This window comes from Heterocephalus glaber, unplaced genomic scaffold (assembly GCF_053883595.1).
Source record: "Heterocephalus glaber isolate CG9 unplaced genomic scaffold, H.glaber_assembly_v1.0 deba00001615, whole genome shotgun sequence".
NCBI lineage: Eukaryota > Metazoa > Chordata > Mammalia > Rodentia > Bathyergidae > Heterocephalus > Heterocephalus glaber.
The window spans coordinates 193,621-220,357 of NW_028258386.1; the positions used below are offsets into that span (position 1 = coordinate 193,621).

At 54.3% G+C, this 26,737-nt stretch overlaps 2 protein-coding genes across 9 annotated transcripts in view; one reads left to right on the plus strand and one right to left on the minus strand.

The window, feature by feature from the left end:
• Positions 1-607: 607 nt before the first annotated feature.
• On the plus strand, positions 608-4,439 carry Mrps25 (mitochondrial ribosomal protein S25). Its single transcript, XM_087196820.1, has 4 exons — positions 608-812; positions 2,333-2,439; positions 3,742-3,829; positions 4,065-4,439. The coding sequence occupies exons 1-4, from the start codon at positions 679-681 to the stop codon at positions 4,255-4,257; spliced, it is 522 nt and encodes a 173-aa protein (XP_087052946.1). The 5' UTR covers positions 608-678; the 3' UTR covers positions 4,258-4,439.
• A 1,490-nt stretch (positions 4,440-5,929) lies between these two features.
• Positions 5,930-26,737, minus strand: part of Nr2c2 (nuclear receptor subfamily 2 group C member 2) — a 75,188-nt gene continuing 54,380 nt past the window's right edge. For 6 of the 8 annotated variants that reach the window (XM_013067725.3, XM_004870470.4, XM_087196816.1 and 3 more), the window contains 13 exons: positions 25,468-25,578; positions 22,797-22,997; positions 21,457-21,559; positions 19,922-20,101; positions 18,530-18,677; positions 18,094-18,190; positions 16,003-16,136; positions 14,818-14,995; positions 14,166-14,287; positions 13,747-13,886; positions 13,510-13,647; positions 12,551-12,656; positions 5,930-10,564 (listed from right to left, as the gene is read on the minus strand). In XM_013067725.3, the coding sequence (XP_012923179.1) occupies positions 10,390-10,564; positions 12,551-12,656; positions 13,510-13,647; positions 13,747-13,886; positions 14,166-14,287; positions 14,818-14,995; positions 16,003-16,136; positions 18,094-18,190; positions 18,530-18,677; positions 19,922-20,101; positions 21,457-21,559; positions 22,797-22,997; positions 25,468-25,539 (1,794 nt within the window). In that variant the 5' untranslated portion in view covers positions 25,540-25,578 and the 3' untranslated portion in view covers positions 5,930-10,389. The remainder of the gene's footprint in view (positions 10,565-12,550; positions 12,657-13,509; positions 13,648-13,746; positions 13,887-14,165; positions 14,288-14,817; positions 14,996-16,002; positions 16,137-18,093; positions 18,191-18,529; positions 18,678-19,921; positions 20,102-21,456; positions 21,560-22,796; positions 22,998-25,467; positions 25,579-26,737) is intronic. The other 2 variants (XR_015445671.1, XM_087196818.1) reach the window with 2 other exon arrangements.

Below are 26,737 nucleotides of genomic sequence, written 5' to 3' on the forward strand. Positions count from 1 at the left end.
CAGGGCAGCTGCCCTGAATGAGATCTCAGGTTGGGTTTCTACGATCAACTGGGTCTTTCAGGAACATCCTCTCCTGCCTTGAGGTCACTGCTCACCTACCTCTGAAGGAAGTGTTCCGCTTACCCCTACAGCTAACGATTAAGAAAGGGAAGAGCAGGGCTGGGGATTTAGCCCAGTGGTCCCGTCGCCTGCCTTGCAAGCGCAAGGACCCGAGTTCGATTCCCGGTACCAAAAAAGAAAAAGAAAAAAAGCTCAGTGGTTCCGGCGACTGCCGCGCGAGGTCCCGAGTTCGATCCCCGATACCAAAAAAAAAAAGGGAAGAGTGAGCAGAGTCCTTCGGAAGGGGTGGATCCCAAGCCACTTTGTTTTCTCTTTTGGCCAAATCAGTTCGTTCTGGAGTCATTGGTAGAAATTGTAGGTTCAAACTTTCAATTTCAAAACCGGAGATGTTGAAAGAGAAAGCTGGGTTTACTTGGTTGGGGCTTAAGAGCCAGCTGTCAGCTGACCCAGCACAGAACCTCAGAATTTAAAAGGTCAGGCGCGAGCTTCCCCGATGGCGCGTGAACAGCGGTCATGCGCGGAGGACTACAAGTCCCAGGCTGCCCTGCAGCGCGCGCCGCCCGTCGGGAGCGGCTCCCGTGATGCCCCGCGGCGCACCGGCTCTTGTGAGCCGCAGCTATGCTCATGAAGGGTCGTTTCCCTATCCGCCGCACGCTACAGTACCTGGGCCAGGGCCCCGTGATGTTCAAGGACTCAGTGAAGGTCATGACAGTGAACTACAACACGTACGGGAAGCTGGGCGAGGGCGCCAGGTAAGTGGGGCCCCGCAAGCGAGCACTGTCGCGGGACTGGAGCCGTCCTGTCTTCTCTCAGGTCCAAGTTTGGAGTCCAGACGTCTCCCCCCCACACCTGGACCCTACGGCGGGGCGGGGCGGGAAGGGGCAGGGCTCGGGAGGAGGCTGCGGGTGGAGCCCGCAGAAACCTCGGAGCTGGGCTTTCGAGCAGTCGGAGGGAAGCGAGAGCCGCTCGTGTTCCTGCCAGAAGGTGGCGTCGGCGTTAGGTTCCCGAGGCTGCGCTTCCCGAGAGGCCTGGTTCGGGGTGGGGCGCACCTGGATGGGCCTTCCCGACCACTGTACCTGTGTGCGCCAGTCCTGTGGCTGGAAGGGTGGGGACAGGCTGGCCTGCGCGTGACAGCTGCGTCCTGTCTGCTTGACACTGTGGGCTTGTCAAAGCTGAAAGTTAGATTTACGTATATCTCGGGTTTTTAAAGGGCTAGCCAATCAAAACAGGTCCCATCCTCACATTCTCAAGTGTTTTAATGCCTCCAGGTAAGTAGGATCTCAAGGGTCTCTTTGGTATCCTTGCTCCTGATGATGATATGTGCGTGTCCCATTTGTGCCCTTGGGTTGAGCCGGCCCACTGCCCCAGCTGTCTAGCTTGCCAGCCAGCTCCTGCCTATCTTGTGCCTGCCACAGTTCTGCTGCCCCGATTGAGATTTTCGTGCATTCCAAATCCGGGGACAGTGCTGTGGCCCGGGGCTTCTGGGTGGCCAGGAGCTGCCTACTGATGGCAGAGGGCTCTGTCCCTCTCTGTGCGTGCACTGCCTCAGCACAGCCTTGGGATGCAGGTGGATTTGGGAACGCGATGGTAACAGGTCAGTGTGGCAGAAGCTGGGTCGTCACAGTCGTGTGACCTGGGGCAGTTCCCTTATCTCCTGGCCCTCTGTTGAGTGGAGAATACGGTGCTGCAATGTCCGGCAGGGCACCTTCTCTTCCCTTTCATCCCACACTCCAGCATGAACATCTGAGATCCTTGCTATGTGTTTGTCTCGGGTGGATCCGGCTGTGTCCTGGTTTCTTTGTGTGGCTCAGTTGCTGGAAAGTGGTGGCCACAGCAGTGCTTTGCTAGTGACATGTGTGACTCTGTGTCGTGAGAATTAGCCCTTTGTTTTGCAAACACTTTTGGTTTGGGGATCGAACTCAAGACCTTGTGCTTGTGAGGCAGGCACTGGAACCACTGAGCTAAATCCCTGGCGTTGAATTTGGTTTTGGTAACCTTTGCCATGCAGAGATCTTATGGAGCCACTGTTCTGTCCTGGGTGTGGGTTTAAGGGTTTTCTCAACAGCGGGACTGTAAAACACTCTCGAGTTATTTTCGTGGCAGTGCTCACCAGTGGTTGACGTGGTGGTCACCTCTCCAGTTTCATTTTCCCTTCCTATTTTGCCCTGTTGAGTTTCCCCACTCTGGTGCCAGTGTCCCTCCTTCCTCCAGCTTTGTTCTTCCAGCTTTTGGGGTTGGAGAGTCTCACGGGTTCCCTTCCTTGTGTTGGCAGGAAGTTTGTGTTTTTCAACATCCCCCAGATCCAGTACAAGAACCCCTGGGTGCAGATCATAATGTTCAAGAACATGACCCCGTCTCCCTTCCTGCGCTTCTACCTGGGTGAGTGAGGGGCTGTGTGGTTGCTGCGCCTGAGGACTGTCACCTGGGGACCATCACCTGGGGATGGCCTTGGACACTGGAGGTGGAAGATGCGCCTGGGGAACCCCCCTTCCTCCCATCCGCCTCCCTTCAGCTGGCTGGTGTCATTTCCACTGGTGCCACCCTGGGGGCACAGCCCCTTGGGGAGGGGGAGGGTCCTATTGGGTTGTTTTTTGCAAAGGCTTCTTTTCCTCTTTGTTGTTTTGAGATCCACCTGTGTGAAGTTGTCAGTACCTTGTTTTGTATTTGTTGGTGTTGGGGATTGAATCCAGGGCCTTGTGCATCCTGAGCAAATTCTGTCAGCAGGCCCCACACAGGTCAGTGGATCCATTTGCTTTTTTTTCTTTATTAGTACATGTTCACAGTACACAGTGATTACATTCATCCCGGGGACTCAATTGTTTGCTTTTTGAGCCAGTCTTACTGTGTTGCCTAGGCTGGCTCTGAACTCCAGGGCTCCAACAATCGTTCTGCCTCAGCCTCCCATGTAGCTGGGACCATAGGCAACAGCTAGTGTGCTTGGCTTCAGTTTATCCATGTTTATTGCTGAGTAGTATTCCATTTGAGGAATACCACAGTCTAGCCAGCTGTTGCTGAGCCCAGGACCTTAGGTTTATGCCAAGACAGAGTGAGCTTGGCTGGAGATGAGGCCTCACAGAGCAAGGGCTGGGGAGGAGGGCACAGGGACAGCACAGGCCCTAACCTAGGAAGGAGTCACAGATGGCAGGGCAGCCCTGAGGGGCCCAGGCAGCATGTGGGGATGGTGTAACTAGGCGCAGGTGGGAGTGGTCTGGGAGGGCATAGGCTGCCAGGGCACCTGTGAGCTCTGTGGGACCTCTGCATGGTGCTCGGTCTGAGTGACTGGGAAGGAAGCAAGTTGGTTCCTCACAGTTCTGGAGATGCGGAGATGGGGTTGGGGAATCTGGGGGTGTGGGCCCCTACCTGGGGAGGGTGGCACACATCAGAGGGCACTTACAGAGCTCTGTACCCTCCTCTCTTAACTTTCCTCTCTTCTAGAAGGTGGGTAAAGCTCAGCTCTTAGGGTTAAAGTTCTGATCTGTTTTGGCCTGAATCATCGGTTTGCATGTGGACATCCGGTTGCTGGACAGCCTGACTTCACGAGTTAGCTTAGTAACCTGGCTGAGAACCAGCCAGACCCACACGTGCCAGCTTCATTTGCACCTGGCTGTGTCCCCTTTGTCTTGCATCTGCTCAGGCTGGGCCCACATTGTCTCCCTTATGTTCACTTTCACCTCGTTGCAGATTCTGGAGAGCAGGTCTTGGTGGACATGGAGACCAAGAGCAACGGGGAAATTGTGGAGCACATCTGTAGGATCCTGGGGAAGAGCAAGTGAGTTTTGCCGTGGCCTAGGGAGCAGGAGGGAGGGGAGTTGTGTGTCCTGAGCCAGTCACTGCCCCTGGGCCTCTGAGAGCCTCAGCTCCCTGGGTGAGGCCACTTGTGTCACATCCCTTTCCTTTCCATGCGTGAAGACACAGGAACGACCCATGGAGCATTTCCAACCCCTCTGCCCGGTCCCCTTCCCCATGTCTGTGCCACTGTCACACCTTGCTGTCTGCCCCGGCAGGGAGACGCTGGAGCAGGAGGAGCAGGAGAAGCAGCGGCTGTCCCACCCGGCCAACTTTGGGCCCCGGAGGTACTGCCTGCGGGAGTGTATGTGTGAGGTGGAAGGCCAGGTGCCGTGCCCAGGCCTGGTGCCCCTGCCCAAGGAGATGACGGGCAAGGGCAGGGCTGCCCTGAGAGCCAATGCCCAGGACTGAGGTGCCATGCGGAGAGGGCCCCTGTGTGCGAGGATGCGGCGTGTGAAGATGCTGAGTACAAGGATACTGTGTGCAAGGACACTGTGTGAGGACTCTGGATAGAGGATCCTGCGTGCAGGGATCTGAGGGCTGCTGCGTGGACCGACACTCCTGCCCTGTCAATAAAGGCTTTGTGGACAGCACGGCTGGATCTGGTCCCTTGGGGGGTCCTCAGGCTGGAGGGTAGAAGGGTTAGGGTTGGGCTGTGTCATTTCCTACCCTTGGCCCTCTCCTGGCCTCCCGATGGACTGCTGCTGGGTTGCTGGGCTCCCTTTTTAGGACTAGCAACAGGTCTCGAAACAGCAGGGTCCTCAGGCTGCACAGGACTGGACCTGGGCTGGTGGAAGGCACTTGGCTTGGCCTGCTGTGGCTGGGAGGCTCTGTAACATCTTACTAAGCATGTGCTGCCTTCCCCTTAGTCACCTGGCTTCAGCCCTGGTCACTGCTAGGCACAGTGACGCAGCGCGCAAGGCTGAAAGGGAACAGTGGGTGCCCCAGGGCTTCTCCATGTGGTGGGAAGAAGGCAGCATCTGCCACACAAGGTCACTGGCCAGTGTGGTGACAGGAGCCACAATGTGATTTGTCCGCCTTGGAGGTGATCATGCTAGGTGGGCAGTTTGTGTCTTCTGTCCGCTGCTCAAGTTCTAGTTTGCAGTTCAGGTGAGGGTGGTGGGCAGGGGCTCTGCCATGTGACAGGTGTGTGTGAGTAACCTGGTGTACCAGGGTGGCCCTGTGTTCTCCCATGGGTGTTTTGGAGGGGGCAGAGGAAGCCCTCCCTCTCCACCCAGCTGCAGGGCTCGGGGCACTTGAGTCCCAGGTCTCTGTTCCTGCAGTGTGGGGCTTGGGGTAGGTGCCCGAGGGCAGACAGACGGGCATCTGCACAGCCACCCTTACCTCGGGCGTGGACTGTCACAGACAGATGGTGGGTGGGAGCCAGGGCCAATGGGACTTCTCACCTAATCCTGTCTTGTCCTTATATTGGTGATAAAAGATGGGTTTAACTATGAATGTATGGTAATGGGAAAACTGAGGGAGACTGCTAGAAGCGGTTTGCATATGAACACTCCTATTCGCAGAGCCACATGCCCCAGGTGGTTCTGGGCATTTCTCTGACATGGACCAACTCTGTTATTTCGTGGTACGCCAGTCAGTACTATTTAAAACTCTTTGGCTGCACTGAGTCTGTCACCAGCCAACGGGGCCTGTAAAACGAGTGGTCACATGACACACTAAGTTTACTCGGACTCAGAATCTTTGAGATAGGGTCTTGCTACATTGCCCAGGATGGCCTCAGATTCATAGTGATCCTCCTGCCTCAGCCTCCTGAGTGTGGGGATGACAGGTGTGTGCCACCACACCTGGCTAACTTTCAAATCTTTAAGTGCATTTTCTCAGGACAGTGGACCTCTCCTTGGGAGGACTTGCTTGCTGGTGGTCTGATGTGGCCCCACTGTGCTCTGCTCTCTGGAGGCCTGTGTGGCAGCCATGTCCCACCCTGGCTTCCTACTCATGGCACCTGTAAGTCTAGGCCCTCAGTCCCTTCTGGTGATGGTGGTTTCAGAGCCCCCCCTTCCCCACCCCACGCTGGGCCAGTGTCGCTATAGCTCTGAGGAGAAATGAGGAGCGGGGCAGGTGTCTTTAATCCACTTTAATAGTATAAACCTCATGTAGGTAGTAGTATTAAGCCACAACAGTAATGCCACATCGAAACAGCATTTAATAAAATGCATAAAGCTAACTCATGCACTGCGACACTCTATATACAAACACAACAATGCAGATTCTTCAAGACTGAAGACACTGATTAGATATAAAATCCACTTTATAAAGAACATGCTAGTTTTTAAATGCCATCACTTAACAAAGCTGATTTGTACAGGATGGAAGCTGTGTAAAGCCGCAGCTTCCAGCAGGTTTGGAACCTGGTATTAAAAGGTAATGGCATGAACAGTATTTTCTATCTTGTGAAGGGCAGAGGTTACAGAAACGGTCCCAAGAAAACCTAATACCCGGTTCTCCTTTAACAGACATCATCTCAAAGGGGCTGGCGATACAGCTATGCGTTAACAGGGCCGGAATATAGCAGGAACTACAGAATATAGCAGGAACTACGGGCAGTGCTGAGAAAGAGGTGCAGCTTTTCGGGTATAAAACTAGCTGAACACTGGTTTCAGGGTAGAAAAGATTCCAGCATTGAGTCATGTGTGGTGGCAGTGTTGAGTCCATGAGCAACACTATGGCCAACGAAGTGACAGTGACAGGAGGGTCCTTTCTTCTTCACGAAGAGCCGGGTGTGCTGTCAGTCTGCCCCTTGCTGACGTTACCTCTACATTAAGCTAAAGCACTCTCTCAATTGGTAAATGGTGTTGGGGACTTTTGTGTGTAAATATCGAGGCCAAAATCACTACCTTCTTAAATGAAAGTATAGCTGGGCATTAAAAATATGACATTTCTTTTTTCCCCAAAGATACGTTTTGAGCTCCCAGTTTATAGCCCCCAAAAGGATATTTTAAAGTCATTCAGAGACAATCAGGCTTCCCCTTATTGACTGGAAAGCCAGTTTATTTAGTGTGATTGTCACAATAAGCAGGGGCCTGGGCAAGGTCTAGCAATCATGGTGGGGGTCAGGACTCCGAGGAAGCTTGCATGACATCAGAACAGGGACGCGGGAAGGTTCGGCAACCCATGTCTCAACAAAAGGCACTGAGTGTGTGGCCGTGTGAAGTGCTTCTAGCTGGGCCAGCTTAATTCAGACCTGAGGCTCCTAGGAGCTCCTGCGCTATCCATCTGCAGGTCCCGAGTTTCAGTGGAAAGCTGGTTACAGGGAGAAAGCACGACAGATCTGGTGAAGAAAATTGGCATCTGTACTTTTAAGGGGAAATGTATCCATATTAAAATGGAGTTTTTAATCCCAAGAATGCAAACTCCAATTTACAAAAAGAAATTAAGTCAGTGTGTTTCATTTGCACATGCACAGTTGGAGAATTGATTTAAGGTGTGTAGACTCGGGGCCACTACACTGAGCTGGTGGTGGTGATGCCTGATCAACACCCAGCAGGTGCTGTGCCAGGAGCTGGGTTTGTCTGATGGCCCAGGACAATGGGCACTGATGCTACCACCCTGGCTATCACCAAGACCCTTCACTCAGGCAAGGAGCTGGTGCAGTAAAAGCCACCACCCAGCCCTGACTGTTGGGCTGTACTGTCCCCTGCCTTGGCCCCCGGGACCTGGAGGATGCAGATCAATACCCTCAGCTGGACCATGCCTGAGTTCCTCCTGGGTCCTGGCCCTTCTCACAGTCCCCTGGACACCTGCACCCAGGTATCTCAGCAGCTATTCTAGCTGTCACAGCGGAGGCTAGGTGGTGGCTGAAGCTGTACACATAATGTACACCTATGTACACAGATGCATGCTATGTACACTGTACACAGGTGTGGAGATCTGGCCCAGCCTTGCCTGGTTGGAGGCTGGCTCTGGATGTTTCCCAAGAGCAACATGATCTAGACGCCAAGGTGGGCAGAGGGAGTGGCGGGCCAAAGGGGTGTCATATGATTCCCTTCGTGCCTGGATGCAGGAGCACCAATGCTACCTGCCACACCACTGCATGGTGTGGCACTAGAAAGCAGACAGCAAGCTTTGCGACTCGGGACAGCAGGTCTCAAGACTGGACCCAGAGATGCCGCTTTGTGACACGCTCCTCAGGGAAGCACTCACTACCTGAGCCTGTGATCCTTGGCCCCCAGGATGTGGGGATGTGGGGCCATCTCCTAACTGCGCCACCTGTAATACTAACACACCAGATGACATCCTCCGAGGGCAGAGCATAGGTGCCTACCCTGAAGTTAGAACCAAAAGAACCAGAGACCCCATGCCAGGCTAGCTCCCCCGTGTACATGCATGTTGGACACTAGGACTGACAACCCTCTATGGATGCCTTCCAGGAGGAACCTGAGAATTATTGCCAGAGGAGTTTGGTCTTTTCCTGTGTCTGCTCTGTCCTGTTCATGCCTGTTGCAGCACTGTTTGAAATGCTTCCAGAAAGAGCCATGTGGCCAAGAAGTGACTGCATGTGCCTGAAACAGCTGCCAAGCCGTGTTCCCCCACTGAGGGCTGGTCCTTCCTCATGGGCCCAGGGTGTCCCATGTACTCCAGGCAAGGACTATGCTGGTACCCAGCCTAGGTGGACACTTGAACCCATCTGACAAGATGGGGAAGGGACGGACACATAGTTGGAGGTGGGAAATGACCTTGAGCAGCAAGACTGGGCATGTGATGTGACCCTGAAAGACGGGGCCACTGCACAGCAAGGCCAGGGAGTCTTCCCGTGGCCCCTGGAATTGGCCAGCACTGGTGAGTCAGCAGCTTCCTACACAAAGCCACTCCAGTGCTGTGCTCCTGAGCTCTGCATGGCCCTCATCCCTTGTCCCTCTCAGGTGCTCACACTGGACCCTGAGGAGCATGATGAGGGCAGCTGTGAGCTGTGGTGACAGGACATACTGCCCTTGGCAGTGCCCAACTGGAATCCCTCCCAGGCAGAGAAAGGGAACCACTGAACCCCGCAGTCCCAGGCAGTCTTTTCAACTGTAAAATTTAAAACACTCTGGGGTTAGAAAACTAAAACAAATTACATCATTGTTTCATACTGGCCACCTGATGTCCCCAACACCTGCCTCCCAGGTTCGACCTGTGATGACACCTCGAAATCCACATGGGAATTCAGGAGGAGCCAGAGATGCTGTGCACACTCAGTAGTTCCCATCAGCAAGACCAGCAGCAGCTGGCAACCCTTGGGACCCTCTGTGGTACCTGGAGCCAATAACCACATGGTTGGGGGCTCTGCAAAGCCAGATCTGACCCACAGGCCCAAACAGACACTAACCTCACCCTGCGGGAAGGGCTTTCTTACTCCAGCCCAGACAGAAACCCAGGATGCCTGGTGCAGTCCAGGAGTCTGTTCTTGCTGTAAACCATGGTCACTGTCATTTTTGAGGAGAGTGAGCATGGCCTCAGGAACGGGGGTCACTGCCGTATCCATTGAGGAAAACACCTTGAAAGGCTATGGAAGAGAAGACCAGTATGGGGACACTGGGAGGGTCCTGTGTTAAAAAAAAGCAAGGAACCATCCTGATGCCTCCTGCCACACAGGTCAGGCAAGATGGAGGGTCAGCTCTGTCCAAGCGCACAGTTCTAGTGCCTCACAGACACACAGGCCCTTTTCCAGGGTGCCGGGAAGCCATTCGGACACTTTCCAAGGGCCCTCAAGGTCCTGAGTGTCTGCTGTGCATGTCGGGTCAGGAGCTCAGCTGCTGTACACAGTGGTGATGGTGTTTCTGGTGCCTGTGGAGTCAGGTGAAGGTCTGCCAGGCTGCACTCTGATCCTGAGTCCCGTCCTCAGCACAGAACCCAGGTTCAGGCAGTCTGCAGATGCTGTCACAGGCCAGGAGAGTGACAAGTCTCAGCCTGTAGCTGGTGGCTTCTGGTTTGGGTCCTGGCCATTGGGCCAGCACACTCCCATGGATGGCATGACGCACTCTGACAATGATGTGCACATGATTAGGAATGATCCTTCCTTCTTCCTTCAACACATGATTGTCTCCTGTGGCCTAGCGCGTATCCAGAGATCCTGAGCATCTCAGTAGAGACAGTTTTCCATTTTCCCTGCCCCCAGGCAAGATGCTGCTAATGTCACAGATTCTGATAAGAAGTGCTTAGAAAGTGCTAATGTTGTTACCCTGGTAATTAGTAGCTATTAATTCCAAGGACATATATTTACACGCATACTGTTCTCTTAGGTTCTTTTAGTTTTAATACTAGTCTCTGACATTATAAAACTTCATTTTTGTTTTTTGCCCTTTGAGAAATTCTAAATACAAATTGATTTAAAAGATTGTTCCAAAGTCGGCTGCTTCATCAAAAGGCATGAGAACATTTCTCACGGCAGGAAAGGATCCTAGTCTTTAGTCGCGACTGCCCGGGGTTACAGTAAGAAGAAGCCAGGTGGGGAGTGGCTGACATAGGAACATCTGCACATACCGGACTCCACCACCACTGTCTTCTGGGGTATGAGAGGCCCCCGCTGGCAGGGCGCAGTGCCTATAGGCTGGCCCCGGTTATCTGGCCATTGTACTCCGCTGTCTCCATCTTGAGGATGTAAGGGATTATGCTGTCTATGGAAACGTTGCCAATGAGGCCGGTAAAAAAGAGTTCTTCTGTGATGTTGGAGCTCATCAGCCTGAGCGCCGGCAGGCGGACAAGGATTCGGGCCAATCTGCAAGAGGGAGCAATGTGAGACAAGGGCCTGGCCCGGATGGCGACCGAACAGACCCCACCCACCGCCTGCCATTGTCATCAGGTATCTTGCAGGAGTCTCCAGGGAAGAACACAAAGGTGCATGTAGGTGTGCTCTGTCCATTTGAGTTTGTAGCTACCCTCCCTAACCCCACAGAAAGAACAGGAACTCAGAAACCCAGCAGCAGATGGGGTTAAGGGCCTACTACCCTATTCTACAGGGAGGACTGTAAGCATCTGCACCACGAACAAGGACAGACCATGGCAGGCTACTCAAAGAGGAGGGTCAAAGAGCTGTGAGGTGTGCATATAGCAGTCCACACACGCATCTGGATGGGCGTTGCCCCAGTGCTGAGTCTGAGCTCTGGGGTTGGAATGATAGTCCCAAGAAAACTGTGTTTGTGGCCCTCATTTCCTGTGTCCAGTTAATACTGCCAGTGGACAGTAAGAAGGTTTCATCCACAGAGACCCTGGTGGGAGGGTTCCATGCCCTGCAGGGCCATGGACCTGTGTACCGGAGGTGTCAGGAGCTGGCCTGGGGGACAGACAGCAGTGGCATGGCTTGGGAGGCTGCCTCAGTGGCACCATGCCACTGCACCACAGCCCAAATCGGACCTGGCCACCTTCCCATAGCAGGGAGAGGTCAGCCGTGGAAATGGTTATTTTATTGACTGGGAAAAGGTTACCAGTCTCTTGGGTGTTATGATCCCAGTCACACTACACAGAAAAGTTTCTGGAAGTAAAGACATAAAATGTTAATAGTAGGTATCTCTCATAGTGCTCTTCACTGTAGTAAATTTTTCTTCTCCTTTTTGCTCTCTAGGATGTTTTGTTTTCTACAGTGAACACATTGTTTTCAGAAGAGAGCACGCATTTGAACTATGCACAGAGCACTGTCCATACTGCTGGGCACATGGAAGAGGAAGGGATGGCACCCAGGTCTTGGGCAGACAGACTGCAGGATCAGGAAGGAGATGGCAGGGCTGACCCAGGACAGCTTCCCGGAGGCGGCTGATTGCCAGCAATGTGTGGAGAGGTCCTGGGAAGGTTCAGGAGGACCAGATGAGATGAGAAAGGGCCGCAGGACAGGATAGTCTGGCCCAAGAACGTAACAGCTGGCACATGCTTGGGGACCTTTTCTCAGGGAACTGTCTTTGAGTAGGTCTCTCTCTGAGTTCTCTCAGAAAGGATCACCTGTCACTTCCTAGGTTCCCGGCTGGACCAGGAGTGCCTGAGGGTTTCTTAGAACCAGTGTATCTACTTTCCTAGCCCACAGGGTAGTGATGCTGAGGAAACCCTGAGTGTGAGGTGCTTACTGCAGCCCCCAGGCCCACTCCAGGGCCTCTTGCCTTGAGCTGGAGCTGGTGAGAGGTGGGTGTGGAGGTCATCAAGGAGAGGCTGCGACCTGCCCGTCTGCCTGCCAGGGACCCCATCACATGGAGACCTGTTGGGGACTGTCCTGGAGTTAGATGGGGTGACTTGAGGCCCCTCGGGGCAGACTTGCTCTAAGCTGTGTGGTTAGCCCAGCCTGGCCGTGTCTCTGTGGACTATGGTTTTATTTGGGGGACAGAGTGGGGAGGGAAGCAGGAAGTGAGTAATGTACAAGGTGGTGGTGGCAGGGACTCACTCTCTGTAGCCCTGGTGCTGTGCCCATTTATACCTAGACTAGCTGTCTGCTGTTACAAACAGTACCTGTAATTAACTTTCACCCAAATAAAGGGACTTTTGAGATCAGTTTATTGGGGTAAAGTCACTCTTCCATAAGTCCCCGCTCCTCTCCAAGGCCATGCTTGGCCCCTTTGAGGGCTCTGTATTGCTCTAGGTGGCGACAGAGGACAAAGGACCTCCATGGGGATTGAGGCTGCCCAGGAGACCACCCAGCCTCCACTCCCACCAGCCACAGGGCAGTGCGAGGTGTCGCCTGAGTCCCGCAGGCCCAGGGAAGGCTCTGGTGGGCTGTCCTCACCGGTAGGTGTCCTCAGAGTAGGTCTTCTGCACGTAGTCCTGCAGCTCCATCTGGGCCTTCTCCTGGAACTTCTCAATCTGGCTCGTGCCCGTCAGACCTGGGTGGTCTGGAACAGGAAAGGACCCCAAGTTCCCCTCTGCGTTTGGAAGTGCATTGGCAGACTCCCTAGAATTTCACTTCAGTCAAATCCTGACAGACTCCCAAGCATGGTGGACAGAAGGCTGGTCTAGCTGGGAAAGAGGCTGGAGTTTCGGGCTCCTGGGATGGGCACCCCTAGCCTGAGCAGCCTGCCTGATGGCTTTGGACATTGGCTTCCTACTCTTCTGGGAAACACAGATCCCAAAGTTATGTGTAATTAGGAATTACCGCTTTCTAGGTTACACATCCTCTCTCCTGTTTTTATTAGCTATGGCAGAAGAGAAAGGTTGAGTCGGGCCCAACTGTACATGGGGTCGGCAGCTGCTCTTGGAGCTGGGCGGTGGGGGCACGGCTTACTCTCTGCCACAGTCCACCGCCTCCTCTTCAACTGCAGACACTAGCCTACCTGGTATGACCTGTGGCACTGGCTTAACCACTTCCCTAGGGAGCCAAATCTGCCTGGGTTGGCATGCCAGGGGTCCTGGGCTCTGGGAGGGCTGGAACAGAGGTGGAGAGCACCAAGTTCAGGGGGCCAGGTGCCCACTCTGCACACTGCCATCCAGGGTGGCAGGTGTGGCAGGTGGGACCCTGACCAATCTGCTCAGTGTCTGGCACCCCCAGGGCCAGGAGCACTACTGTGAGCTACAAGGGATGGGTTTAGTATAGCTGCGCAGGACAGCTGACAAAGCATGGGACACAAGGGTACGGGTCACACACGATCTAGTGGGGCTCTGTCTACACTGCCAGTGACAACACGAATCACGCTCAGAAATCGCAGCAGACACAGTGGAAAGGTGGCGTGTCCCCACCGCATATCTTACCGGGGCTAAAGAGAACTATAGCTTTAAGGTATGCGTACTCGTAGCCGTCTATCTCCAGCCGTGCCATGCTGTTGCAGAACTCCTGCAGCTTCCAGATGTGCTCCATGACCTGCTTCACACGCTCACCCGACAGCTTATCTGCAATGCAGCGGGCATTCTGGCTGGCAAAGGCCCGATGGGGTCCTCCAGCCTGGCCTGCCCGGCCCCGGCCCCATCCCGGCCCCAGCCCAGCCCCACCTTCCTGGATGCTGTTCTGCAGGTGGTTGACGATGGCAGCCAGGATGGTGGACAGGCTCATGACCTGTGCACACTGGGCCAAGCCGAGGGTGAAGAGTTCGTTCCAGCAGGCCCGCACCAGGCTGGTGTTGCAGTCCTGCCTGGGAACAGAGGGGTGCCAGCTGCGCTGCATGCCTGGCCTGCCTTCAAGAGTCCCCGGGGGTCACTGACCACAGCGACTGCGGTTTGCAGTCCCTGTCACTGTGTGCCCATGTTGCACCCAGGTGGCACCAGGGCAGGCCTGCTGCCAGGAGCATGTGCAGGATGAGGACTGCATTTGCCTCAGTAGGTCCAGTCCTGTCCCCTGGCCCCAGCCCTCAGCATCCGGGACACTGACTGAGGGGTGCACAAGGCAGCACAGCTGCTCCCTGGCCACTTACCCCAGTGCCTGGAAGGCTGGGATGGAGCGCGCCCAGTGCATGGACAGGAAGAGCAGGCGTGACGCCGACTCGCAGATGTAGTGCACGTTGAGGTACTCAGGCATCGGGCTAGGCATTGTCAGCTGTGGACACACGGTGTGGTTAAGGATGCATGTGCTGCCTAAGGCGCAGGCTTGGGATCCTGGCTCAGGGAGGCAGGGTCTCACAGCCCAGAAGGGTGGGGGCCAGGCTGAGGTATGTCCTACTTGGGTCTAGGATACGGACTGAGGTCTAAGTGGAATCCTAGGCACAGGGTTGTTCTGCGGGGAGGTGACAGATGCCCTTGCGCCAAGGTGATGCTCCTTCACTGTGGAGCAGTGTCCCACACAGAGAAGCTGTGGGCAGCATGGAAGGGGACCTTCACCCCAGTTCGGTCTCTGGTGGAGTGGGAAAAGCAGGACTATTCCTGGACCAGGGCCTTGGCGTCTCAGGAGTGGCCCATCTACTTCCAGTGGCTCTGGAGGGCACAGCGGGCAGATGGATGGCTCCCACCCCCAGAGTGGTCATGGGCCATCAGTGCACCCCGAGACACGACAACTCTGAGGGACACTGCCGTGGAACCCTGGGTCCTGTGGGCCAGTTTGGTGGAGTCTCACCCAACGCCGCCACTCACCTTGAACATGACGTGTGTGTCTGAGAGCAATGGGCCCTCAACCTCAATGATGGGTGTCGACTGGTCCCTGCTGATGACGTGGATGCCACCTCCTCCGCTGGCATCCAGCCCATCTGCCAAGCTAGGGGGTGAGGTGCCATCCGCAGTGTTAAGTGCTTTGGCTAAAGTGTCAAATGCCCTGCGAAGAAACAGAGTGGACCATGCCGTGGGTCTGCAGTTTGAAGGGCCTGGAGCCCTGCAGGCCCCACATGGTAGGTGGGTGCCCACCACGGCTCCGAGGAGCCGGGTGCTCCCTCTCATACCTGCCTCATACCAGAGAGGCAGAGCTTCTCTCCACTTAGACATCACCACTCATGGGGTTAATAACCTCCCCAAAACCACCCAATGGGAAGTGGTGGGACCAGAATTCTACCTGACTCAGATCCTGTGACCTGAGTTCTGCTGTCAGACGAAGTGAACACAAGAACTAGTGGACAAATGGGCACACCTGGGATCCCAGCACTAGGGAGGCTGAGGCAGGAGGACTGTGAGTTGAAGGAAGGCCAGCCTAGACTACATAGTGAGACCCTGTCTCACCACAACAAAATCAAACAACAACAAAAACCCCATAACCCAGCCAGGCTTTGTGGCACACACCCAGCACTTGGGAGACTGGGGTAGGGGGATGGCCGTGAGTTCAAGGCCAGCCTGGACTATACAGAAAAAAACCAAAACAACAAAGCAAAACCCAAAACCCACATAAAACAAAATCCTCACAAAACCATGAGGACCAGACCTGTGTGGTCCCCAACAATGCACCTGGCTGGCCTGGCATCACGGACAGCAGTGGAGGGAGCCACACCCAGGCCAAGCCCAATGTGGAAGCATCTGCTGTGTTCCCACCTGCCACTGTGGCTGGGCCCTGGGGATGGAGCTTTAAACTTACAACCCAGAACAGGCTAACGTGGAAGCGGGGAGAAGCTGTCACCACACAGGTGCCTTAAACAGGGTGACAGAGTGCAGTCTGCCCCACATTACTGAATTTCCTCTTCCATCGTTTGGAAAGAAAAGCAGTGTGATTGTTTCACAGCACACAAGGGATCCACCCTTCTGCTGCTAAACTCAGTGACGCCAGACGTGCCCATCCCTGCGACAGCTTCACAGCCCTCAACCCTCACAGTAGCAGTGTGGGAGCCTGGCTCGTACCGGGTAATCTCGCTTGCGGACTGGTCCTCCGGCTGGATGTCTGAAGTGTCGCCATTGTTCAAGGATTCACTCAGGTTAGCCAGGGAGGTTACAACGTTCGCCAGTGTGCCCAGGGCTCCCTGGCTTGTCTCAGCCTATGGGACAATAGGCAGTGTTACAAAGGCACACAGGGTGTGACGTGGCTCAAACACTGCTTCTAGGGGCATGAGCAGTTCATGACAGGAAGGCTGGTTCTTGGGTATGGCAGTCACACAGATCCACACCTGTGACACCATAGGACTAGGATAAAGTGACAGAACAGAAATGGTAACTGGATTTCACAAAGCAAAATGCTTGTACTTCAAAAGACACAAGCAGAAAGTCATAAACACGTGTGATCACAGAGGAGGCCAGGACATCTGAAGGCCTTCCCAGCTCAACAACAGGAGGACAGCCCGATTCAACACAAAAGGAGACCTGAGATGGCATTTTTCCAAAGCAGGGAAACAGGGGCCAGCAGACAGATGCAGAGGCGTGGTGTGGCTAGAAACAGAACCAAAGCCCCAGTGGCCCCTCACTGACACCCATGAGGAGGGACCGAGGCCAGGTCAGTCACAGCCCTGACGCGTGGCTGCTTCTCAGAAGCAGCAGCGAAGCTGCTGCCATAAGACCCGCACCTCCTGCTCAGAGCAGAAACTGCCAGTGCCCAGCAGTGAGGGCCGTGGCACAGCTATGTGACACACCCGTTCAGCAACACCGAGGAAGGACCTCAGGTACAGCCATACAAGATGACCGCGAAACACATGCCAGGGACTGCGTGCAAAGCCCCTTGGTGACAGACGGAGACATGGCGGGACCTGGGCCCACAGCAGGGTGGGGCCAAAGGCCTGGAAAGAACATGAGTGACCTCTGAGGTGTCTGCTTTTGGGGATGAGGGAAATACTGTGGGGTCAGTGGGGTGGGGTAAACTGCTGAAAACGAGAAACTTCATAGTGTACTGCAAACATGTACTAATAAACCTTTTCAAAAACTAAAGTTGCTTATTTATACACAACAAAAAAGAATTACAGGGCTGGGGATTTAGCTCAGTGGTGCCTCGCATGCCTCACAAGAGCAAGGTCCTGAGTTCAATCCCTGGTCGCCCCCCCCCAAAAAAGAATTACAGCTTCAGGGCAAGTGAGAAATAAAAGTGAAAACTAAAATTAATAGGGAGGTCAAAGCCAGCGAGCACCCCAAGGCCCTGGAGTGGACACCACAGCTGCTGTGGGCCATGGGCACTCAGCTGGGGACGTGGCTGCAGGGTGCTTGGCTCGAGAAGGACACATGGCAGTTCATAGGTCACAGGGCTCTGTGTGACAGAACTGCAGGGACTCAGCTGCAGGGTGTGTGGCAGCTCTGAAAGCTTTTGTGCTCATTTCAACGTTGATTATTTTGAATGTATGATTACTTAAAAGTAAAAAGTTTACAAAGGTGGTCCGGCAAACGCTACTTCAGGAGCTCTGTGTGTCTTCTCCTTCCCAGCAGCCTCTGCGGTGCTCATGTTGCTCCGCCTCAGGGAGAAGGGGTGGGGCCCTTTTCAACCACACAGTTTTTACACTCATTTTCCTTCCTCCAGAGACAGTAATTAGCTCTTAGTAGTTCACACAGAGTGCTCACTGTGTATAAATTAACTTCCTCTAAACTGGGCAGAATGCCACATGACTGTAATCCCAGATACTTGGGAGGCTGAGGCAGGAGGATTGACAGCTCAAGACTAGGCTATGCAATTCAGGGAGACTCCATCTCAAAATAACAAATAAAAAAGGCTGGGGATGTAGCTCAGTGTGAAGTTCAATCTGAGTTCAATCTCCAGTTTTGCAAAATGAAGTGGGGGCTGTTGCAAAGGGCCGTCATGTGCAGGTGGCAGTTCTGCTATGTGTGTACCAGGGAAAATGTGAGAACGGGACCATGGAGTGTCCGTCACCCGGAAGTTCAGACTCTGGTGCCTGATAGTGGACCTGAGTGCCAGCCCTGGCCGAGCAAGGGTTCTAAAAAGCTACAGTGTCCCTGAGTAAGGTGTCCGAGGGCACTGCATGAGGATGGGGAGGGGAGGAAGCAGAACTCGAGCCTCACCTTGGAGTCTGTGGCCAGGAGCACCGTGCCGTCCTCACGAATCAGGGGCTGCTGGATATTCACAAGCATCCCCGGGTCCAGGAGACCTGGCTGTCTGCTTGAGACAAAAAAACCAGAGTGACTTCCAGTAGTCACCAGACCCCGGGCAGCCCCAGCATCTACCCTGGCCATGGTCTAGCCACACTCCCAGGAGGGGACCTGGCATCATCACATCCTCAGGATGGATTTGATACTCTCTTCGATGCCCTGTGGGGCCTGGCTTCCCTCTTCCCCTGCCCTTCCAAATACGAAAAGAAGGCACAATTAACTTGTACTGTCGAGGACCTTAGCTCACATGCTGTCTACACCACAACCTGGGCTGAATCCTGAGCTATGGAACAACTGCCATCCTGGGAGGAGATGCAGCCGGGCTGCCCTTTGGGGAACAGGGGCTGACCTTGCACCGTCCTTTTCAGCCACAAACGTGGGTGTGGCTATCAGGGGACTCCGCAGGTCCTTCCGGATGTAGATCTTCTCTGTGGAAGCTGCACAGTTGCTTGGCTTTTCCCGCTGAACGTCAAAGGGTTTCCGTTCGCTTTGCACAGCTTATATCACAACGAGAGGACTCATGTTTAGAGATGACTCTGACCAGGGAAGGCCACCCTCCTGCATATCTGTCCATCAGGGATCTAGGCCCAGCAGCCCCAGAGCACAGGCAGCCTGGCGGGGCCTCCCTCTATTCCTGCCCCAGGCCCAAACAGCCTCGAGGGTGCAGCAGTGTCCCTACCCGTCCCTCTGCAGCCTGGCACCACATGTGCCATGAGCCACGAAGGAGGGCAGGATGGCCCTACAGGGTGACATCAAGCCCAGAGACTTGAGCTTGGGTGTCCCAGGAGGCAAGCTGAAGTCCAGCTGGTCTCGAATTTGCAGCTCTACCTGTGGCTACAAAAGACTAAGTCCAGTCTGTGCTCTCAGCATAGAACTTTCACTATGGACAGAGGACAGGGCAGTGTGGGCCACTCCAACACCATGCCAGTGGTTCTATTTTACTTCCCTGGGTACTGAACCCAAGGTCTTCACACTGAGTCACATATCCAGCCTTTTTTTCAATTTTATTTATTTATTTATTTATTTATTTATTTATTTATTCATTCATTCATTCATTCATTCATTCATTCATCCATCCATCTTTTATTCTGAGACAGGGTCATCCTAAGTTGCTAGGTAGCCCAGGCTGGGCTTGAATTTGTGCTCCTTCCACCTCAGCCTCCCAGTCTGAAGGACACCCAGCATTGTTATTCACTTTGGAAAAAGCAAAATCAGTGCATAAAAGAAACATCAAACTACTCAGACATTAGGTTCACCATTCTAATTTCTCAAAGGACACAGCTCCATAAGGACTTGTGGAGTACTGAATTGTGTTGTTTTGCAGTCTTCCCTGGGGGCCAGTCTGGTCTAGGTGACAAGTGTGCCCTGCCTGTGTGACCCTACCCCTTCGGAACCTGTTGGGGGCACATTTTCACCACCAGGATGGGAAGTGACCCCCACATTGCCGGGTTCTGGCTCAGGAGCTGGGAGGAGGGGTCCACCCTTCCTTGCTGCTCCACACAGGGCACCCTGCTGCACGGGAGTGTGGCAGGACACGGCGGGTGTGGGGACGAATTGGGAGGCAGCGGGTCCCCAGCCTTGCAGCCCTCTCTCAGGGGCAGGGCTGGAGCGAGCCATGGTCTCAGCCCCACCGAGTCTTGAGCCCCTGCTCTGCCCTGCTGGCCACCCTGGGAGTGGAGCCATAGCCTGAGCAGTTTCCCTTGCAGCCAGACCCCGCGCCCACCAGGCAGCCTGAGCTCACACTCCATCTTCATGCCCATCTCCAGGCACTTCTTTAGCCGGCAGAACTGGCAGCGATTGCGGTGGTGCTTGTTGATTACGCAGTCCTGGCTGCTGCGGCAGCTGTAGGTCAGGTTCTTCCTCACGCTCCTTTTGAAGAAGCCTTTGCAGCCTTCACAGCTGACGGCCCCATAGTGCCGGCCTGGGAGGAGAGGGAAGAGAGGGGTGGTAAGCGCCACACTGCGTCAGCGCGCGGTTTCTGCACCTGCCACAGCAGCAGACTCAGTGCCCCAACTGTTTCCCAGCTCCCTCATACGCTGGGTCCCACTTTCCCTGGGGTATGAGACAGTGATGGCCAGGCTGTTCTGGCTGGGCCTCAGACCTGTGGGAGCAGTCGTGGCTGCTGCAACCTCTTTGGGCTACCCCTCACCCATGACAGGGAAGAGCATTCTGCCTCGGTGGATACCTCCTGGTGCTGTCGCAGATTCCCCCCTTTCTTCCTGGTGGATGTGAGCCTCTGCCCAACTCCACCATGACACTGTAGGGACATGGCGGTCCATGGGATGCTCACTTCTGATGGCCACTGAAGTCCCCCATCTTAAGCTCCCGAGTTGGAGCCATTTCCCAGAGTGCATCTGGAGGACCGCAAGTTTGCTTTTCTAGCAACAGCGGTGTTAAAACTACCCTCTCAGCACTGCTTCCCCTTCCTGGTGCTCTGTGCCCTGGGGTGACTTGGGCTGTGTGTAACCAGCAGCCCTGTTGGATGAGAGGACTATGGGGTCAGAGCCTGCAGCATGCTTTTCCTTGCTGGGCATGGGATGTGGGCTCTGCTGAGACACTCCGCAGGGAAGGCAGGTCTCTGAGGAGTTAACGCCGAGGGGAAGCAGCAAACACTGAGAGGTCTGTGCTGGGCAGCCCTCCTGCTCCTGGGGTTGAGGGCATGAGGCTACCTTTCAGAGCTAGGGAGCAAGGTGGGCACCCCGGGCAGAGATGCGGTGTCCTAGAGGGGAGCAGGAGCCTAGCCAGAGGATGCGGCCAATCTCCTCTCTAAATAACCACAATCAAACCTGGGACAAGTGAGTGTCCATCTGCAACTGTGCCTTGGCAGTGCCTCCCCTCCCTCGTTTGGCCCCTCCTGCTCACTCCCCAGTGACTTTGTGGTAGGACCCTGTCCTTCGGGCTCCCTCCCCGAAGGGCACAGGTGTCACTTGGCCCAGGCTGGCACAGTTCCTGCCGGGTGCAGCCCTGTGCTTCCTGCACTCCGTGATGGCTCATCACCTGGTGGGTCCAGGGACGGTCAGGGTGAGGCCTCTTGTGAAGGGGCAGAACCTGTGCAGATGGAAACCAGGCTCTTGCCACATAGAAACACGACGTGCCACTGGGGCTCAAGTCATGGGAGTTGGTGCTCCAGCTTCCCGGTGTTCTAATGTCCTGAGAAGCGACTCTCTATTTCCTCACACTGCTGCTTGCTCGGAAAAGTGGAGCACACAACTGATGCCCGTACACCGACCACACACGAGGCCTCCTGAACACCCCCACCTGCTGTAGGGCACCTACCTGAGGCTTTGTCGCCGCAGACCACACAGTACTCCACCACCTGCGGCCGCTGGACCTCGGCCTTCCCCAGCAGGCGCTCCACGGACGCCGAATCCGTGACAATCTGGGGAGATCAGCAGACAGCATGCTCAGAACCAGAGGAGAAGTGAAGTGATGTTTAACACTCTTGTCCTGTCCTGGGTGCTAGGCACAACTCGAGCAGAGCGGGGAAATTCCAGCTGGCACCTGCCTGACACTCGGGTGGTCCATGGCTGGGGCTTCAGCACAGCTTGGCACCCAGAGATGGGCCATATGGAGTCACCCATGCCCCTAGAAGAGGATGAGGTCCTCCCAGTACTGCCCCATCAAGAAGTGCTGAAAAGGACACCAGAAGGTGTGCTGGCCAGGGCCACAGTGCCACCATCTAGGAGAGCACCACAACTTTCACTCAGTTTCACGCAGGGCCCAGACACCGTGACCATACCACAGTGGCCTCCCGTCAAACACTCCACTGTATCGCATCAGCCTTGTCCAAGCAAGGGTGCGCTAGGCACCAGCGAGGCCGGGGCTGCAGAGTTCAGTGTGGCTGGAAGGGAGGGTGAAGCAGGCTCACTAACTGTAGTTCAGCCCTGAAAGCTGGACACACTGGGCTTGGAGTCCAGTTCTGCAGAGAAAATCATTCTCTCCCTCCTTCAGTTTCTGCACAGTGGCAAGTCCTCCCCAAACACACGACCTGGCAGTAACAGCCAAGGGGTGGCATGGAAAGATGTCCCTGTGAGGGACGTTCCATGGCCATCAAGAGGAGGAGACTCAGATCTGTGCTCCAACACAAGTCATGGAGACAGTGCGTTAAGGGAAATGAGCCTGTCCCAAAGGAAAGACACCATGTGACCAAGACTATGACCAGGTGCCTGGGACCATTGGACTCACACAGACAGAAGTCACTCCTGAGTATCTCCATTTTGGAGCACTTGTGTGTGATTCCCTCGGCAGGGGCTTCCGTGCAGGAGGGAAAGGTACAGATGGATGGCACAGCACTCCAAGTGCCCTAATGCCACCCCACACCTAAGAGTGGTTTCCATGGTGAATGTCATATCATGCACACTGACCACAGATGCAGGTAAATAAGGATTTTGGAACACACACAGCAGTCAGGACAGGATGGAGGGAACAGCTAGGGTTCTTGTCCAGCCAGGTCGTCCTGGATGGCGCCCCTGAAATGTCCCGGGCTCAGAGCTGCCTGGGACCTTGCCTGAGAAGGGTCCTCCGGCTCAGCAGCACCAGGGACCCAGCACCTCCAGGGGCGGCTGTGGCCACTGTGAGAGGTGGAGGCAGGCAAGGACAGGGCTGTAGAGCCTCACCTGGATCCTGCCAGGGACCAGGCTGTCTGAGGTGGTGAAGATGAGCTGCTTGGGGCTGGGCGTCTCTGGGGAAGCCAGGATCACCTTCCCAGGGCCAGCGCCATCGGGGCTGGTCAGGATGAACTGCTGCTTAGAGGAGCCCGAGGCGTCCACTGCGGTGACAATCTGGATCTTCTGTCCTGTCTGCTGGTCTGTCACAATCTGCAGGAAAACATGAGGCCACGTGGTGAGCTCAGGAGTGCAAGGCCTGAGTAACCACTGCTCCCGAGGCGCACGGTCGCCCAGGGGAATGGGGGGGCACAGTCGAGAGCTTTTCTGGAACAATTTCACAATGCTGACTTTATGCTAGGGTTACAGCTTCAGTGCCACTTGTAGAAACAGGAAGTAAAGACAGTCGTGAGTAATGGATGATACATTTTAGCTTTTGAAAGAAATCTGTACTGGCATAGTAAAATATTGTGCAGTGCACACAGTTGCTACCATTCACTGGTCCTGCTGCCTACAGGCTCCCAGGCCTTATCTCAGCCCTTTCACAACCTCATAACAAACCAGGTGCATCGTCACTGCACAGCTATGGGGTCTGGGAACTGCTCGGGTCACGCAGTTGAGTGGGGACAGAAGGTGACCCTCGGTTTGTCTAGCCTGAGCCAACGCTCTTCCTGTCTAGCCTGCCACCCTTGTGAAATCATCCTTCCTTGCTTGCTTTCAGATGAAACACAACTGTTACGAATTAGAATACGCTAAAACAAAACACAATGACAAAAAGCCAGGCATGGTGGCACAGGCCTGTAATCCAGCACTGGGGAGGTTGAGGCAGGAGGATCACTGTGAATTTGAGGCCAGCCTAGGCTACATAGTGAGTTCAAGGCCAGCCTGAACTACATAGCAAGATCCTGTCTCAAAAACAACCTGAAAACAAAAAAAACAAAACTAAAAACACACAGAAGCCCGGACTGGTTGTAAGGTCACAGAGCTAAGCAGCGGCCAGCATGAGACTGTGTTGAGTGGCACATGGCTCATCCAGTATCACTTACGGTTCACATGGGAAGGTTTCCAGCTGTGTTCACTGTACAAGGAGCTCACGCCCCAAGCTCTTCCCTAGGACCTGAAGCTCCACACCAAGGACAAATTGGCAACATTGTGTTAGGGCCACTGTGGGGCTGAGCACCATGCTCAAGACAGCTGCTGCCTACCTAGCATGATGTGTGCTAGACAGAAAATGTGCTCACGACAAAATGGGAAACGTGCGCCCCCCTCAAGACACTCAGCACATGCTGCAGAGCCTTCTGGCCTGGGTCCTTATCTGTCGTTGTCACTGGAGAGCAGAAGCTTACAAAGAGTGCTCAGCAGCACCCCAGGGTCAGGTGGGGAGAGGTGCGCATCAGGACCTGCTCACAGCACCAGCAGACAAGAGCAGTGCAGGGAGAGCAGGAAGCAGGTGCACGGAGCTCCTAACCTGAGGGCAATGAACACTCTCGGAGCCTTCCCAGGTCCCCCCCACAGATTGAGGCTAAAAGAGCCACACCAGCTTCTGTAAATAAGGCTTCTTAACAGCACATTCTGCATTCCTTGGTCCTTACTCATCCCAGTTTGCAATAGGAGAGTTGTAAAATCTTTTTTTTTTTTTTTTGGTATAGGGAATCAAATTTAGGACCTTGTGCTTGCCAGGTAGGTGCGGTGCCACTGAGCATATATATATCTATATAGATCTATATAGATATATATATATCTATATAGATCTATATCTATCCCTGGCCCTAAAATCTCTTAAGAGTAGGCCAACACCATAGAGTTTGCCTACACCTGACCCTCTTAACACCAGACGCCTCCCGACCTGCACTCTCTGCCATGGCCGGAACTCAAGTTCTGCTCTGCCCCTGCCAACCACGCCACTGTTCCTGGCATGCTCTGGTTTGGCCTCCGGACCTGCAGCTGAGATGACAGAGCATCTGCACTATCATCCACACTGTTCAAGTCCCCAGTCACTGCCCCTGAGCCCAAGGTCCCTGCCTCCTCTGTTCACAGGGTAAAAACAGGGACCCATCCCAGCACGAGTGGCAGTTAGTGAAGTGGAGGGTGTTGCAAAGGGCCGTCATGTGCAGGTGGCAGATAACCAGCACCCATGGAACACTGTCAGGTGCCAGCACCCTGCTGAACACTTTGCAGGAACATCTCCTGGTTCCTCACCACGAACTACGAGGCAAACATATTATTACTATTGCGTGAAGTAAGAAAAGTGACATCCTAAAAACTGATTGCCCAGGACATTAACTTTTTCATGGGGCATGGGATGTGACTACCGATGAAGACAGCCCATTTAGCACAAGGCAGTGATCCAATGTGCTTTTGAAGCCAGTGGGTTAGAGCAGGGCATGGTAGTACACGCCTATGATCCAGCACCCGGAAGGCTGAGGCAGAGGATGGCTGTGAGTTTAAGGCCAGCCTGGGCTACACAGGGAAACCCTGTCTCAAACAACCAAAACCAAAACAAAAGCTGGTGTGGTGATGCATGCCTATAATCCCAGAATTGGGAGTTTAAAGCCAGCCTGGAATACACAGTGAGATCTGGTCTCAAAAAACCAAACAACAACAATAGTAAGTTAGTGAGGCTAACATAAACTGTTTTTCGTTTCCAAGAACTGAGTCTGTCTTGGGACAGGCGGGCCAGTACCTGGATGCGCTGGGGCGAGGCAACCGCGGAGTCCGTGGAGATGATCTGGATGCGCGGGGAGGGGCTGGTCATCCCTGGAGCTTCCGGCCACGGGGTCCGTGCACGCGGGACCTGCGGGAGATCACAGGGTCAGAGGTGGATCTGAGTTGTCAAGCCAGGGTGGCAGCACTGATGAGATGCTGCCCAGCAGGGCCGGGAGCTGCTCCTAGGGGTAGGGGTGAGGTGCAAGGAGATGAGAGCAGCCTCCGTTCTGCTCTGCACTCTCAGGGGAGAGACAGACTTGGGCTCCCCCCTCCCCAGGTAGCTACATCCTCCTCTAAGATGGCTGCTGGGGGGAGACGCAGGACTAGCTCAGTGATCAGGACGCGGTCCCCACAGCCTCCAGCCCCAGGGCAATGGGGGTGGGAAAAGCCCACAGGAGCACTCAGGTCTGGAGTTTCAGTCCATGCCCATCAAAATGAGGCTGAAGTTGCTAAGTACCCACTGGTACTTGGATGAGAAGGTATTACTTCCCTGGATTAAAATATATCATGATGGCCAGGGATTTAGCTCAGTGGTTCTGCTGCCTGCCTTGCAAGCGGGAAGTCCCGAGTTCGATCCCCGGTACGAAAGAAAATCATGAACTGCCAGGCGTGGTGGCACAGGCCTGTAAACCGAGCATTCAGGAGGCTGAGGCAGGAGGATCACAGAGTTCAAGACCAGTTTGGGCTATATAGCCACACCCTGTCTCAAAAAACAAAAAGTATTAGCCAGGCATGGTGGCGTATGCCTGGGATCCTAGCACTTAGGCTGAGGCAGGAGGATTGCCAAAGTTCAATGTCAACCTGGGCTACATAGTGAGTTCAAGGCCAGCCTAAATTACAAAGGAGACCCTGTTTCAAAAAACCAAAACAAAAAGCAAAAACACACACAAAAAAGTGTATCAGTATATCAGGAGCCACCAATCAATACCTTACAAACTTCACAAATACAGGAGAGATTATTCCCTAGCTCATTCTATGGGACCAATATTACCTGATAGCAAAATGAGACAGATGTGTAACAAAAAAACTATAGGCCAATAATCATTATGAATAGACATGTAAAAAATTTTTAACCGAAGAAAGCACACAAAGGCTGATACATCATGCCTGAGTGGGTTTATCTGGGGAGTGCATGGCTGGCTCAATAGCTTAAAACACCACACTAACAGAATAAAGGACAAAAGCACACGAACTGTTTGCACTGAAAGAGACGTGACACTTCCAACAAACCCGTGATAACCATATTC